Here is a 17,222-nt window from a genome sequence, read left to right on the forward strand (position 1 = left end):
GTGAAGATAAAATGGGGAAAAGGAGAACCACTTCAAGCTCTTCAGGGAATATAAATATAATAATAAATGTGGAAATTGGATGGAACAGACTTATGAAGGCATGGGAAACCGATGTGGAACCCCTTCTTCCAAATGCTTTTCACATATTACTCTTACCCCACCAGGCAGTTGAGCAACACTTTGATAATGCTACCTACCCCCTTCTCCAAAGGATCCCTTCCCACCTCCACCCCTGAGCCCCTGTTCTTCCCATCCAGCTCTTGCATTGAGGCAGTTTGTTTCACCTTCTGAATCCAAGTTCCCCAACCTGGTGCTCTCCAAGAGATTCTCTCCTATCAGCCCCAACCAGCATGGCCAGTGGCGCAGGGCTGGTGGGAGTTTGCAATCCAAAATATCTAGAGGGCACCAGGATGGGAAGGCTGTAATCTGAACAGCTGAGGGTGTTTTGAAACATGTATCATGAACACATCTGTAACTCAGCCAATGATTGAGAGTGGACTCATTTCAATCAACTCAAGGTGGGGCTAGAGATGCATTAAAAAGTGCAGTCCAGTGGGGCAAAGCCCCACCAATCCTCAACCTCCTGGCAGTCAGCCTCACCTACCCACGCCCTTACTTGGAACCACTCATGGGGTTGGCTCTGCCTTTCATTGACTCTGGTGTCAGCTACTATTGGTCTTGCTGCCTTCTGCTCCACCAGTCCCAATGGGCATCAGCCACCACTGCCTGAGGCTCTGTGGGTGGGTGTTTACCCAATTTTGGTATAAACTAGCAAAAGCATGATTTCTTCCAAAATCTCTGCGCTTTAAACCTTTATTGGATACTGTATCTCAATTTCTGACAACAACCAGGGCGATCTAAAACACGGATGGGGAACCTACAGCCCTCCAGATGTTGCTGGACTACAACTCCCATCATCCCTGACAGTGCTGAGTTGGCTGATGGGAGTTGGAGTCCAATGGCATCTAGAAGGCTACAGGTTTCACAACCCCTGGCTCCGAAAGGTTATCTAAAGCTGCATCTATCTTCACAGGCACACAACCAATCAATCAAAGAGATTTGTATGGTTGGGTAGGCCTTGACACTCATGCAACAGCATGTGATGTCTGCAAGTCTTTACATTACCAAATATTCCACGTAGCACACATTTATTGTAATAACTGGTTGTGGAACAAGCATTTGCATGCAGAGGCCACATACTGGGCAGTGCAAGCTCCTACAGTATAATTATTGTCATTTATAGCACCACCCGCAGTGTGCAATTATCACCCTGGAACAGACCTCATTGGCTCAGAGGCCAGGATGGAATGTTCTGCCAGCTGATCAGACTGTGAGGATAAACAGCTATTAGCTGCCCTTCACAGTGATTGACATATGTTTGCAAAAGGCCTGGAAAAACTTCAGTCAAGCGAATTTCTAAGGAAGAAACGAAGATGGATGGTGGATGGGTGTGGATCTGGGGCTCAAACCCTCCACAAACTCCCATCATTTCAGGCTACAACATTGCTTCTTGAACAACTGGAGGCTGTGTGAGTTCAAAATTGAGACAGTCCCGGCACCAAGGGGAAATAATAAGTTTTTTGCTGCTTTGGCCCTTGCTGAAACATAAGGAAGAAAGTATACCAGACCTCCTTTCTTTTTCTTTTTTTAAAAAAAGTTTGAATCAACTGAATACACAACGTAAGCTACTTTAAAACATCTTTGTATTCAGAGGACTTTATTCCAAACAACAGTGCAGCACTGACTTTATCAGTGGGTCCCTTGAAATATGGCAGGTTTGGCTGCTAACCATCCATCTGTGGAGTCTCATTCTCCACCTTATTTGCCAAATTCAACACCGTACCTACATCCCTCCTTCTAGTTTCAGAAGATAAGTTGGGCTCATCATTACTAGAAAACCATAAGGGGTCACGTAAAAGAAAAACCAGAGCAGTGGTTCTGTGGAAGGAGGAGTTTGACCCCCTTCCCCATCCTGTTTTCCAGATCTATATAGCTCTGAAACTGCAATTAGCCTTGCTGGTGTTTGGTTACCTGTATTATTCTGATTGTTAAGAGTAATTTACAGCTTCCAAAGGGGAAGGATTTAGATCCAAAAGGCAGGGGGTGGGGGGTGGGGAGGAAATGTCACAGCTCCCATAAAATTTGGATTCCACAAAAAGAAAACAGAAAAAGGAAGAAATCAGGTGATACAATCACAGCTGCCCCACCTAAGAGCCTAAGGGTGGAGCTTAAAAGGAAAGTAAGACTTTCCTGTGCCTTCCATCTCTGAAAGCTGAGACTGCCATAAGGATCCCACCTTGGCCCATATATTCTGAAGGAATCTTCCTAGTTTCAGTAGAGCTGGTTATGAAAGGATACAAAGGACCCCCAATTTAAGCAACTTTAAGGGAACTGGATTATGCCATTTCAGATTGCGGACTTTTCCTCATCTTCTTTTTGATCTGTTATCTTTTGCTTCAGTTCTGGATGCTCTGGGAAATTCATGAGGATGAATGATCCAACACCCCCAGGGATGTTTTTCCATCTTTCTTCAGAAAGGGCAGTTTGGAGCCTCAGCTCAGTGGCAGTTCACTTGGTCACGATCCTGCCCATGAAGTAGACACTGTACACCTCCTTGATGTCTCCCTTCACATTCAATATGGCTGATCCAGTCACAGGCTGGTTGGGCTGCAGAGACAAGATGGAGGGAAGCGCTAGGCAGAAATTGCAGGCAGCCCAGTGGACAGAAATGCTAGCCCTGCCTCCCCATTGACTTCTTTATGTTTTCTGAACTACAGCTCCCGTCAACCCTGACCACTGGTCATGCTGGCTGGGGCTGACAGATTGCCTGGAGGGCCACAGGTGCTCCAGTACTGTTATAAAGGGTGCATAAATGTCACTCACCCCCTCCCCACAACCAAATAGATTCATCTAGAGCAGGAATGGGAGACTTGTGACCCTCCAGATGTTGCTGAAATACAACTTCAACCATCTATCAGCACTGGTCTTGAGGAAGATTCCTCCTTTGCTTCTTTTAAGGCAAGGGGTAGGGGAATTCCCCATTGGCACCAATAGGATCAGGAGGGAAGGAAAGAGTTAAATTCTCCCCATACCACCTGCTGCAGTCTGGAGAATTATCAGCCTCCACATCAGATGCTACTTGCATTAAAAATAAAAATTGCACATTATATACAAAGCTGCTTGTCGTGTTCAGTTTGGCCCTGAGTGTCTACTATAAAATGACTCTCATGCTTCACGTGGACATATGAAGATGCCCCATTGGCCCATCTAGGCCAGACATCTAACTGGCAGTGGCTATGAAGGATGTCAGGCAGAGATTTTTCAAGCCTGGCTATGCAAGATCCTTTTAACTGCAGATGCCAGATGTTGAACATCGAATATTCTGTCAGCTATGCTGGTGTTTTACCTAAGCCTCCTTTGCTTAACAGGGAAACTGACCTTATAAAAACCTTCCCTCCTCCTATCCTACTGCTTGGGGAAGTATAATACAATAGCAATAAATGGCACATTTTAAAACCTGCAACATACATTTGATCCAGCAGGGGGCACCCAAGAAACATTGATGGTTTTGGTTTGTCCACGCTCAACGCTTCCTTTCACAGGATCAACTGTGAATCCTTTTAGCTGAAGAAGTTGCATGTTTTCCCAGTTGAATTCTACATTCTGCAGAAACGAAAGGTTCACAACACGCTGTCAGACACTATGGCTGATGAAACCTCATGGCACAAAACATGCCTGGGTGAATAAGTGAACATGCCCTAAGATCTGCTCCCCATTTGTAGAACTAATTCAAACCGGGATTCTTTTTTTAAAAAAAAAGGAAGGGAAGAGACCATCTCAATTTTTCCGAGTATCCCATAATAAGTTGAATCTATAGCACTGATTTGTGCTGGTGTAAAAAAAAAAAAAATGAACACCAGCAATTTCTGCTCCCATGAATTCTCTGACATCCCTAGACACAAAGATGTGCAGAGCTGGATTCTACATGCTGGTTTGCCAGGGTCTGTAAGAGAACGATGGGGTCTCTGCCACTGCGTCTGACATCAGACCTGACCTATACCTCTATTTCCCTTTTTCTTCTTCGCAATTCTCCTGCAGGGAAACGGTGCTGTGAGTTTTCCCCAGGTGACACATCCCAGGGTATTGTCGCTCCCTTTCTCAATGTGCCTCTTTTACCTATGCTAGCAAAATGGTTCATGAGAAGGAAGGCCAAAAATTGCAGAGAGACTTGCAAGGGTAGAAAACGACTGAGGGAGATGATTGGCTTTTTCCTACAACTTGAGTCCCATCCCTTCCAAACAGTGCTAACACACTCCTTGGAATATGGCCCGTGTTTCCCAGAAAACCACTGTGCTGGGTCCTCTAACGGTGAGGGTGTTGGGAGCCACTGACATATGCCTGGTCCCTAGGGCTCCTGCACCTTCTTTGATGCAAACTGAGTGCTTCGTATCGCGCCAACTCTCAGCTCCCGAGTGGCTGGGATAACAAAAGTCTCTGACTGTACACATTCCAGGTTCAGAAGAATGGAGTTTGTAGACTTGCCGCTCTCTGCAGGAGAAACAAACCCAGTTGTAATTGTTGGTGGGGCAAGAAGTTGGTAAAAACACATACATATACACTCCCAAACAATATTAATTGGGATTGTACAGGGACCATAACTACTGCCACTGGTAGGGATAGACAAATTTGCCAATTTCAGTTTGTTTGTTTGTTTCATAAAATTTATACACTGCTTGGTTTAATAAAAAAATTCTCAAAGCGGTTTACCAAAAAAGACAATGAAATTATCAGTAAAAACAACTAATTAAAAACATAAAAATCAGCAATAAACAAAAACAGATTAAAACATACATCAGCATTCTACATGGTGCGGCAAGCTAATCTAAACATGCTTCTAAAAATGAAACAGAGATTCATCCATCAATATGGATGGGTTTAAGGTGGGCTACCTGCTTTGGTTGCTTCTTCAGCCATAGACGTAGTTACGGCCAGTGACTCAATGGGCACATCCAGCGGGTCACCTCCTTCCACATACATTATGTGGTTCCGTGCTGCCCCTTTCAGCTGGATCACACGGATGGTTTCCTAAAAAGAAGATTATCGCAGCCTAATGTTTATTCCACTTTACTGCAACAGCCCTCAGTAGTTTCGGCAGCAATTCTCTTTGCAAACAGCTTTGAGGGTTTTTTTTCTTTAAACAATTAAGTGGTCTGGAAATTAAGTGGTTGCTTTTGGGCAACCATTCAAAGCTCTCCACCAAAGTTCAGAAACTTCGTAGAAATCCAAATGAAGTTTGGGCTTTGTTGGGGGTTTTTAATGGCTTTGCAAAGGGAAGAGTTGTTCTCGTTGCTTTTCCAGGGTATCTGAGAGTGCTTTGCCCTTTGGCCTAGTTAACACTAGATGGCACTCCTCATTCATCACCAATGTTCCTTCATTCACCGGTTCATCTTAAAGTAGGGAAGAGACTTTCACAACTCAGTCCTTGAGGCCAGTCACTTCTGTTTGGATTGTGCCACACATAGTGTACTAAGAACCAAATTTACAAGAGCCTTAGGAACATAGGAAGCTGTTTTACACTGCATTGGACTCTCAACACCGATTGGAGGTGAGTCTCCAGGCTTTCAAGAAGGAGTCTTCCCTGGCACTTGCTACCTGGAAATGCTGGGGGTTGAACCTGGAATCCTCTACATGCAAAACAAATGCCACGCCACTCAGCCCTGTCTTTAAGATACAGGAACAAAGGAAGCTGCCTTATATAGCTAGACCATATTGGGTCCACCTAGCTCAGTGATGCCAATACTGGCTGGCAGCAGTTCTCCAGGGTTTCAGACTGCAGACACTCCTAGCCCTACCTGCAGATGCTGGGGATTCCAGGACACTAGAAGGACCTGAGCAGAACTCTCCCCTACTGCAGTTTCCAGCAACTGATGTTCAGAGCCCTACCTGAGCCAATCTCACCTTGCCAAAGATTAAAATGTGGATGCAATCGGAATAATAGAGGCTCTCATGATCAGGGCTGAAGGTGATGGTGAACTCCTGGCACTTCTTGAAAGTGATGGTGCCTTCCACGGGAGAGACACTGAACACACTCAAACCATTGTAATTTTGTGTACCTGGGAAAGGATGGAAACACAAACTGGTAGGAGAAAAGCAGCTGGAGAGCCCCATCTCCTTGGCCAATATTTTCAGCACTCTGTTCTACAGGAGAGGTAAAAAACCCAGCAGCAAAGCTGGAAAAATCTGGATGATTAAAAGTATTAAGCTGGAGCCTGCTGTCAAGCTTGTAAAAAGGTATAAGAAAGAAACACACAACACACATACACACGGCTTAGGGAACTAAAGTACCACAGATTAGAACAATTCAAAGCAAATATTGAACACAAGGCTTGTCACCTGGCCAAGGAAGCCCTATCTGTTTTTAGTTTATTAAGTAAAGCCGCATAACTATGCATGTGAGAAAAGATTACTTAAGATTTCAGCAGTCACAGCAGTCTTCATCTTAGAGGAGAGATCCTCATTCTTTCCTATGCAGGTAGGAATGAAGATGGTGCTTGCAAATAGTTGTATTAAAAGTAACCATCTAAAAATCTGCTGCTTAGTTGATCAGGGCCATTTAAACACTGTAGCCTACATTTTGTTAACTCCAACTCTATAGGCTTTTTCCTCTCCTTCATCTGCCATCCAGCAGCAGCTATTCCATTTGTCTGCCGCAGAGAAGAAAAGCAGGGCCAGCCCTTTTCCTTTTCACGCTGCACCTTCCAGATTGTAAATCTGAGGGCAGGAACTGCTGCAAACTGCTACAGTTTGGCTTTTGCTAAAACTTATGCTATACATCTCACTACCTGCTCTGACCAAAATGAAAACAGTTATTCCTTAAATTAATTTCAGTGGAAAAGGAATGTCAAAAATGATGCAGAAAATAATGTAATTATTTATGTTATGTTCATGAACTAAAAAAAGGATGGCGGGTGATTGTGTGATTTCTGTTCCTGAACTCAGACAAAGGTGCAGATTGCGGCAATTTCCACTCCTGGTTCCGAAAGAATTCTCCAACATCCCTACTTACACCGTGTGGCTGGAATTATAAACTAGCAACTGCACCTACTCTTAGAATTACTTTCACAGAATATATACAGATCCTGATCAACACAGGATTGCTTTGAGTAAGTCCACAATTATCTCCATCACTTCCATCAATTAATATTCAAAAGTATTAAGAGCAATTATTTACCAACTACGTCTGCTTTCCCTGGAGATGCGAGGAAAGGGGGAATCTTTGGCTGTTCTCTCTCTCTGCTTGGTGAGAGCGAGTCAAGAAGAATATTGTATTTCAGGGTCAGATTCGAAGTGTTCTCTATCTGCAAGAGACCGATCAGCCAACGGCAGAGTCAAAAGCTGTGTTCCTGCAAACTGACTTCAACCTTTTTCTGTGATTGTCTTTCTGCTATATCCATGCATGGGCACATTTATATTAACAAGGAATCTCGATTAATAATAATAATAGCCATCAGCTGCAGCAGCCTTAATGTTTGTATACCACCTTCAGGTATTCTAAATGCTTTGCGTGTGTGATCTAGTTGTAATCCTTACTCTGTACAGAAGTGATGGAGAACCTGTGACTTTCTGAGTGTTGCTAGACTCCAGCTCCCATCAGCCCCAGGCAGCTTGGGCCAAGGATGATGGGAGCTGCAGTCCAGCAACAACTGGAGGTCCACTAGTTCCCCATCCTCCCTGTGAGGTAAGTAAGTATTATTATCCCACAGGCTGCAGATGAGGGGACAGAGGCTGTGGTTTGCCTAAGGCCAGATAGTGAGTTGTGAAGCAGAGGTGGGATTCAAACTGGGGGTTTCTTGATTCATAGCCCAGTGTCTTAGCCACTAATTCAAGGCATTGTTTGTTTTGTCCCTGTAAAAAACGATCATATAAATACACTCGTTCTGGTCATCACTTTGGATTTGGAGCATACTTTCTCCTGGATTTTTACAGTATTGAAAAGGCAGCTGTTTATTCCAGGCTTCCTCAACCTCGGCCCTCCAGATGTTTTTGGCCTACAACTCCCATGGTCCCTAGCTAGCAGGACCAGTGGTCAGGGATGATGGGAATTGTAGTCAGATGTTCGGGTTCCAAAGAATGTTCGCAAACCGGAACACTCACTTCTGGGTTTGCGGTGTTTGGGATCCAAGGTACAACTGTACTGCTTTTATTCACGTGCATAATTTCTGTTCCTGACCTCTTTCCATTTCTGATGGAATCCTTCAACATCCCTATTCACAGTGCAGTTGTGATTTACCTTGAAAGTGGCAGTGGCTGTTTCCTTAGCAAGAACATATCCCATGTTGAATACATCTCCTTCCACTGAGCAAGAAATTGAAGGGATGACACCCTGGCCTGTCAGGGTAAGGGTTAGAGTGAATTTCCCACTACGGATCTCCAGCATTTCAAAGTACTGTGGGATAAAACATTATTGGTCAGTAAGGATAGTATTATTTCAGGTGGCATGAGCCACCTGAGTGTCATTTCTGACATTTAAGGGCTACTGATAGTAAAGTGTCCACTACGGATGGCTAGACCCATTTGTCTCAAAGGGGAAGGGACTAAGTCCCAGTGGGAGCATTGGCACTTGATAACATTACATCATTCTCAAGGCAAATTGTACAGAAGAAAACCACTAGGGACAGCCATGTTTGTTTTCTGTACACTTGGACTAATGAGCAAATGGGGGCACTGACCCACCAACCTCAGTCTCCTCTCAGCTAGCTACCACTTGCCTGCCTTCTTACAACCTGTCAGGATGTGGCTCTGCCTGTTATTGGCTCTGGCTCCACCTGGCTTTCATTTGAATGTGTGATATACTTAAATGTACATACACATTTCTATTTATATATGCATATTCATTCTTTGTTTTAATATGTCTGTCTGTTTGTACTTATAGTTAATTGAACTGAATTTTTTTTTGTATTACTGTCATCAGAGAGGTGGAAGATGTGCCTGTGAGATTTCATCCCTCAGGTGCCAAAATAACCTAGCTGGCCTCGTAGCCTGACTTTGAGGGGAACTGTGTCTGCTGGCTGCACTGCCTCAGGCGGAAAAATTTTTTGGCCCTTCCCTGTGCACTTAACATGTCTGCCCAGCGTTAACAAGCCAGGCATACATGATCTGAGCGCAGACTCTGCTGGCGTGCTAACACAGCATGTATTGTGGGACAGCGCATGTGACAGGTATATTTAAGCATGTTGGGGGCATGCAGAACTCATGCATGATTAACCACCTGTCATGAAGTCTGAATCGCATATAAACCGGACCTTAAGATAAAATGGGTACGGAGGAGAGTATGCCAGGGCTGCAGAACCTTTTTCAGCCAGAGGGCCACATTTCCTTGTGGAGAACTTTCCAGGGGCCACATTCCAGTGGTGGGCAAAGCCAGAGGTAAAAAAAAGGGGGGGAGCAATGGATGTGCCTCTTACCTTTATACATAGGCAACATTTCAACCACTGAAAAGTCAGATGTTCTACACTCACACACACAACCCTACCTCCATCTTTCATCCAGGTAAGGAAGAAGCATTAGCATAGGTCAAAACCCATACATTTATCCAAGCTATCCTAGTTCAAGGACACATCCTCAAAGAATTTCAGCAAGCCCAGGGAATGGTGTGGAAGGGGTTGTGGCCTGTGGAGAGTTCTGAGGGTCAAATAATGAAGCCTGGAGGACCGCAGTTGATTCCTGGGCTTGAGGTTCTCCACCCTTGCAGTACGATCCCCTTGGAGGAAAGGTGGGACACCAATGAAATAAACTAAACCAATTCCTTGTTTAGAGACTCACTGGTGTGTTCTCCTCTGGGCAGAATGAGATGAGAAGATTGCGGGATTCACCTTCCTCCAGTGTCCAGAAAGGATTTAGCACCGTGAAGGATCCAAAGGGATTCAAGAAGGAATATCCCAGCTGAAAATGACAGCTCAAGGAAACACAAGTTTAGTGGTAACCAAAGCAACCACTCCACCCCCCAAAAAGAAAAGAAATGGAGACAGCCATGGCAATCTGTTACCTAGGGACTATTACAAGAATTAGCAAGCATGGGGACTTCCCTTCAGATATTACTGTATTTTTCGCTCTATAAGACGCTGTCAGGGGCTCAGGGACGGAGGCACAGGGGAGAGAGGAAATGGAGAGCGAAGGGGAAGAATCTGAGGGCAGCGTAGGGGAGTATGACAGTGACCCGAGAGATTCCATGAGCTTCTCCAGCGAATCAGGAGATTCCCAGAAGGAGGCGCCGATGGTCAGGGCAAGGGGGGTCCCAGGGGACACACACCAGAAACAAGGGGCCAGTGGGGACTCCCAAAGCAGCAGCGGGAGATCAGGACCAGCTTCCCCACCAGAGCGTAGTGGGGGGGGGAAGGGTCCCATGTGTCAGGGCCAGCGTCTCCTCCAGCAGGGGGAGAAGATGAGTCAGGACTGACCACGCCTCCATCGGAGAGTGGGGGAACGGAGGGGAGGTCAGGTCCAGCTAGCCCCCCCGAAGGGGGAAGCAGTGACAGGAGCAGTGTAACGGTCAGGAGGAAAGTTGCCGGCTGGGCGCGTGTGCCAAGTTCGAATGTACAGGTGCGTGGGACAGCAGAAAACCCGGATTGGGAACCAGGTCCTAAAGCCCGCCGGAGGCAGGGGGAAGACTCAGGGGACTCAGCGTCAGAAGAGTCTAGGAAGGGCGAGACCCCAGCTGACAGGCGGAACCAGAGGAGGAAAGAGCAAAGGAAGAGGTGGAGCAAGGCTAGAGTCTTAAACTGGTGTCTGGGGGGAGGAGATTCAGACGGAGCTTCGGCGGTCTAGAGTTTCAGACGTAGAGCTGCACGCTACGGCTGTGGAAGTGAAACTGAACTTCAATAAAGACTTTTGTATAAAACAACGAACTGGCGTTGGTCCTTTGTGAGCTGGGACCTCGGGCAGCTCTGACAGACGCACTTTTTCCCCTCCAAAAATTAAGGGGAAATGTGTGTGCATCTTATGGAGTGAGTGCAGGCTCCATGGCTTCAGCGAAAGCAACGCAAAGCCTCCAGAGCGAAGCGGGAGGAGAAATGGAAGGGGCTCCGTTTCTCCTGCCGCTTCACTGAAGGGGCGCTGCACAGAGAGGGAGAGAATTTTTTTTTCTTGTTCTCCCTCTCTAAAACTAGGTGCATCTTATGGCTGGGTGCGTCCTATAGAGCAAAAAATACGGTAATTAGTATTTGCCAGAGGACTGAATTGATCTACCATAGCCTGGTTGGGTTGCCATGTGTTGCCTAACTACATACAGGGGCACTTCCGGCTACATAAAAGACTCTGGGCACAGGCTTATGATGTACACTTGCATAAAATCTGCAGCTGCTAATCTAGATCTGCAGATGCAAACACTGGTTTCTGAGCAACTTAAGATGGAGGGGTGAATTGGTGTTTCACCAGCACTCTGCTTTGCAGTATGTTGAAAAACCTTGTAAACAAAGGAAGAGGCCTAATTATTATCAGCTTGTGGTTACATGGAGGTGGGTTTTTTCACTGATGGCACCAGTGGTATGGAATGCCTTCCTTGCAGAAATAAGAGAGGCCCTGTCAGGGAACTGCCATCAGAGGCAAGAGGAGAGGTAAGACGCTCCAATGATGCAGGGGAGGGAACTAGCAAGGAGAGAGAGAGAGCTTCCGCTGGGGAAGGAAATCCAGGGGACACCAGGGAGGAAGGGGAGGCGGAGAGTACTGCGGAGGGGAGGCTCCGAGACTCTTCCAGTGAAATCAGCGGAGAGAGCACAGGACCTCCGTTTGGCACGCCCACGCTGCGCAGAAGGCTTCCGCGCAGAAAATCTAGGAGGAGACTGGGCGTCAAAGAATTTCTATGTTGGAGGAAGTTTAGGAGACGCCCACTCACGGATTCTGCCAGTGACTAAGACAGTCGCGTTGTAAGGGCTGTCAAACCAGGGAAAGGTTCAGCTATACTACTAGCTTGGAGCAGTTTGCAGTTTACACACAAGCAACCCCAATTCCCATTACAGGCCCCATCAATATTAGCATTCTGCTGGCTCCTGAATACATGCATACCTGTTTAGGGTTCAAGCATTTTCCTGAACTTTAACTTCATGATCTAATAGTTTTAACTGTTTTTTTAATTGCTATGCTTTTGTTCTGGCTTGTTTCATTGCAGATATTAGCTATGGATGTACGTTTTCATGAAATTGTTTCACTGTGTATTTTAATTACGTATAGATTTTATAATTGATTTTACACATGTAAACTTCTTAGAAGCCATTTTGGCATGTAAATGATGTATACATTAAAAATAATAAAATAAAATAAAAGTGGAAGGAGCAAGAGATCGTCAGACCAGCATAAATGACATGGGGCTGGCTGCCCCTCCACCAGGCCACACCCTAACACCTCAGATTGCATGCCAAGAACAATATCAGATGGTGGACAGCTGATATGCAGGTTGTAGCAAAGTGCCTCATCTATTTCATTTATTTGCAGATTTATAAAAACACTTCGCAACAGGAAGTTAACAAACAGTAAAAATATACCATACTTTTCCGTGTATAAGACTAGGGTATTTTTACTAAAAATAATGTTAAAAGGGGGGTAGTCTTATACACGGGGGCAATCTCCCCCCATTTTCTTAATTTTGAGTCCCCAAAATTAGGGGGCGTGTTATACACAGAAAAATATGGTACAGGATATATAAAATATCATCTTACTTTATGTTCCCTACCTCAAGCAGGCTTACCCACTAATGCTGCTGGCAGTGACAAGCAAGAATGTGATCTGTAGCTGATGACTCCGAGATCCCTGGCATTTTAATTTACCCACAATATCCCAACACAAAGGCCTTGTTCAGTGGGCATAGGACCCCACCTGCTCACCTTCCAACCCATTCCATTGCTGAGTGCAGAAGGTCTGAAGGGGCCTCCTATATCCAGATGACAGGGAACACTGCCTTTTCAGGGTTCCAGATTGTGTTGGTTTCAAACAAATAGATAATATAGCCCCTTTCAATCCTTGCCCACTCAGCACAGGAAATTCAGTAATTGAGATGTGCTCTTATAAGATGCACCTACTATTCCATTGTCTCCACTACAGATACAAACTGTTCCTGCTCCTCAGGAAACCCCTGGGAACAGTAGTTCTCCAAAGCAGTGGAGGAAACCTCTAGTGATTCTCAACTCTCTCACCAAACCATAATTTTCAGGATCCTCTGGTTGCAATCATGCCAATTCAATGGGTACCCAACTTAAATTAGTAGCACAGGTATCTCCATAATATAATATTCTAACCTGTGACTTTGAAGATGGAAGTATATGTGGGTATCCTATTGTGTTTATTTTGGAATATTTTGAATATTTCACCCCAAACAGCAGAAGGTGAGTCCAGTTGATGTCTTCTACTGAGCAGCCACAGATTTTGGGGAACAGAGAGGGGATGATTCAAAGCAAAGGATACAACCAGCTGTTCTTGAGAGATGTTATGTAGCTTCACTTCTTTCTTAACTGTATGCCCTAGTAAACAAGAGAACCTTGCATTTACAAAGGTGAGCCACCCAGAAAGCATCTTTATTGGACGGGCCATACAAATAAAAACCAACCAACCAACCAACCAACCAACCAACCAACCAACCAACCAACCAGGAAATCAAGCCAGTGGAAGTCTGTTTTAAAAATCCACCCGGAAGCCATTCTCATATTATTCCAGAAAACAAAACAACCCCCCCCCAATAAAATAAAAAAATCAAAGAAGAATTCTTAAGATGCTTTCAGATGTTTCAGTAGGGAAGACAGAGGTCCAGCTGTTCCATGTGTAGAACTGGGACTCTTTTTACAAGTGCCACACAATGTTTATTTGGTACATGCAAGGAACTGACCCTTTAGTGTTGCAGCAGCTACTCTTTGGAATTCCTTGTCCATTGACTGTTTAGTTTTCAGCACCTGCTAAAACTTTTTTTGTTTAGGCAAGTCTACCAACACATGCAATTTTTAGCATGTAATGTTCATGACATGCATTTGTTGCAAAACTGCTATAATTTATATTTTGATCAATGTTTGATCAATGTTGATCAATGTTGATGTCAACTGAGTTTTTTAACATATGATTTTATTGGCACCTACAAAAATGTTTATTAATTTTGAATATAAGAACAAGCATACAACCAGTTACAGTTTCCCCCTGCTCCCTCCCCATAACAACCCCAACTACGTATTAGCATTTTAAATTATTATTATTTGCATTTTTTATGGGAAAGTCTTAGAGGCTTTTGGTGATTAGGCAATGGTATAAGCCTTGTTAAATAAATACAGTGTGGCTGCCAATGCCCTTTTAGGGACAATATATGGTTTGAGCCATGTCAAGAATCAGACTGTGTGTGTTCTAAAGTTATCTAGTGAGTTCACAGTAAAGGCAAAGACTCAAACAAGGGAGTCCCTCCTGATTCAGCACTACAGCCCCATCTGTGGTATACATTTATAGCACTATCATGTCACTTTAAACATTCCTAACTCTCTACACGGCTCAAGACAGATCTGGCTAATGGGTGGATTTTATGTTTTAAAAAGTGGGGGAGCAGCTTGTGTAGCGATTAAACCAACTCAGCTCTTTACTGAGCATTTGGTATGGTTTGTTTAAGGAGCAGTTATATGAAAATGACCGCTCGTCTGATATTCATCCTGATGTGCTTTGCGGGGTACTTACACATCGGCCCACTAATCATTTGTTCACTCCACAATTCTCAATGCATTTCCCTGTCACTTTCCAAACCACTTTTGTTTTTTTAAAGTGGAATTGTTGTGCCAGGTCCTTTAATTCACTTTAACTGCACAAACCTGCAGTTCCAGTTAAGTGTTCCAGTCCTTCCTGCAAAATGTTTACAGCCTGGAGATCACCCCATGTGTTTCCCAAGGGTCATCTAGTCCAACCCCCTGCAATGCGGAAATCAGAGCTAAAGATTCCTTGATAGATGCCCAAGCAACCTCCCTTTAAAAACCTCCAGTGAAAGAGTTCAGCATCTTCCAAGGTCTACTGCACCCTTCTACACTCCATCTTAAGACTCATGACATATTTTTGCTGCTTTAACACCGTTCTAGCAATAGGGTGTGAGGAGGCTTGGTTCCATACCTACGGCAACATCCCCAAAGTTGAAGACTGTTCTCCCATTATTCGAAATCACCATAAGAGCAGGTGCTACGGAAGGACAATGCAGCTCTAGGTACAAGGTAAAATAAGGGCTACAAACACACACAAAAATAAAGAAAAATGATGATTGCTCTCAGAATATATAAGCTATCTGGTTGTTCCAATATATGGACTGCAAGTCACCCTAGTGTTTTATTCAAGGTCTCAAGTACAGTATGTGCAAACATGGCTTGAAAATGGGAGGCATTGGAAATACAGTTTTCTTGAACTTGAAGGCTTGTGCACCAATATCTGATATTTGGGTTGGGCTAAAAATGATATTGCCCTAATATGGATTTTGAATCAGCAGTAGAATTAAGAGTCTAGAAGGTATGAAAAAAGAACTTTTTCGTTTGGGCTAATGGTAGTATAGAGGAAGGGGATTTTTGCTGGGACAATAGTGGGAGGGGAGAAAGGGCTAAACCTCTCATCCTCCCTCATGGCTAAGTAAGGTCCATTAATTTCAATGGATCTACTCTGACTGGTTCTTAATTATGGACTGAGAATCATGACTACTTTGGTCCTCAGTTAATCCTGACAACAACAAAAACATGGTGCCCAAATTTATGTGCTTTCCTATTTTCTTTCTCTTTCTGCATCGTATTTATTAGCCTGCGGCCGGGGACCGAGATTCCTTTCTTAATCTTTGTATGGTGCTGAGGAAACTAGGAACTTTATAAATAAATTCATGAACAACCACCACACTCCTTGAAAAGTAGGAGAGACATACATTTTCCCTATGTGCACAAGGGGGCAGAGGATGAGAAAGAATGGTTGGCCTAAGGGTGGGTTGGGGAACCTTTGACCCTCCAGAGGTTGCTGGACCACAACTCCCACCATCCCTGAGCACTGGCTGTGCTGGCTGGGACTGATGGGAACTGGAGTGCAATAACCTCTGGAGGGCCAAAGCTTCTCCAGCCCTGGCCCAAAGCCATGAAGTTAGTTCATGAGAGAAGCAAGATTTGAACCAGAACTGCCTGGGTTACATTTTAGTCATTTCCCCCACTGTGCTACACTAACCAATTTATTATTTATTACTGTTTTATTAATCATTATTATTACATTTATATCTCGCCTGTTCTCCAAGGAACAAAGGGTGATGGACATGGATCAGCCTCACCCCATTCTATCCTCACAAAAACGCTGTGAAGTAGGCGAGGCTGAGAGACTGCGACTGGCCCAAGGTCACACCCAGAAAGCTTAATGGTTGACTGGGGATTTCTACTCTGGCCTCTTGGGTCCCAGTCCAGCACTCTAATAACTACACCACAGCAGCACTTGTTCCAGCTGGCTTTGTGTAGTAAGCTTCTTAACTGGTTTACCTATCCACTCAACCCCTACTGCAAATAATCCATCAGTGCAGTGTTAAATTACAACAAGTGTTTTTTCCTTTCCCTTTCCCATTTTCATATTTAATAGAACAAAATAGCTACTTTAAAAGTGACCCCTGATACACTGCCATGTGGCGGGGGAAGCAGTGCACTCTCTCTCACACACCCACACTCCAACTCCCATCTACATCTATGCTCAAGGCATTTGAAACTATATGGCCAGGGTACAAGTCTGACAAAAGTATGCTTGAGCAAGTCTAGCCTTTAATTATCCTGTGACGCAAAGAAGTCTGTGTCTGTTGCAACAGGCACACAGACTACTTGCTAATTTTAGCAGCTACAGATGTAGCCAAAGCAACCACCACAACAACACCCCCGCCACATGAACTGTATGGGGGATTGCAGCTCCCAGATAACGCACCTGCTCGGCTTGCAGGAGGCCTTGGCTTTCATCCCCAGCATCTCCACAGTTAGAAGGGGAAGGAGATGGGAAAGATCTCTCACTCTCTGCAACTGACCCTGGAGAGCCGCTTTCAGTTAACAGACAAAGAATGGGAAGCCTGCAGCCCTCTAGATGTTGTTGGACTCCAGCTCCCATCAGTCCTAGCCAGCAGGGCCAATGGTCAGGGACGATGGGGGCTGTAGTCCAACAACATCACAGAGGTCCACAGGTTCCCCACCCCTGATTCGGATTGAGAGAATTCAGAGCCACCCTAA

General features: G+C 44.7%; 1 protein-coding gene across 3 annotated transcripts in view; it reads right to left on the bottom strand.

Moving 5' to 3' along the window:
* Nucleotides 1–1,700: 1,700 nt before the first annotated feature.
* The window catches only part of CFAP74 (cilia and flagella associated protein 74), an 83,065-nt gene continuing 67,543 nt past the window's right edge, over nucleotides 1,701–17,222 (bottom strand). For 2 of the 3 annotated variants that reach the window (XM_083512787.1, XM_083512786.1), the window contains exons 30-39: nucleotides 15,118–15,227; nucleotides 13,453–13,508; nucleotides 9,823–9,942; nucleotides 8,291–8,446; nucleotides 7,232–7,358; nucleotides 5,959–6,113; nucleotides 4,950–5,085; nucleotides 4,421–4,548; nucleotides 3,529–3,663; nucleotides 1,701–2,667 (exon numbers count right to left, since the gene is read on the bottom strand). In XM_083512787.1, the coding sequence (XP_083368913.1) occupies nucleotides 2,569–2,667; nucleotides 3,529–3,663; nucleotides 4,421–4,548; nucleotides 4,950–5,085; nucleotides 5,959–6,113; nucleotides 7,232–7,358; nucleotides 8,291–8,446; nucleotides 9,823–9,942; nucleotides 13,453–13,508; nucleotides 15,118–15,227 (1,222 nt within the window). In that variant the 3' untranslated portion in view covers nucleotides 1,701–2,568. Of the gene's footprint in view, nucleotides 2,668–3,528; nucleotides 3,664–4,420; nucleotides 4,549–4,949; nucleotides 5,086–5,958; nucleotides 6,114–7,228; nucleotides 7,359–8,290; nucleotides 8,447–9,822; nucleotides 9,943–13,452; nucleotides 13,509–15,117; nucleotides 15,228–17,222 lie in introns of those variants that run through there. The other variant, XM_083512788.1, reaches the window with a different exon arrangement.

The sequence above is a fragment of the Podarcis liolepis genome (assembly GCF_965112155.1).
Source record: "Podarcis liolepis genome assembly, chromosome: 7".
Taxonomy (NCBI): Eukaryota; Metazoa; Chordata; class Lepidosauria; order Squamata; family Lacertidae; genus Podarcis; species Podarcis liolepis.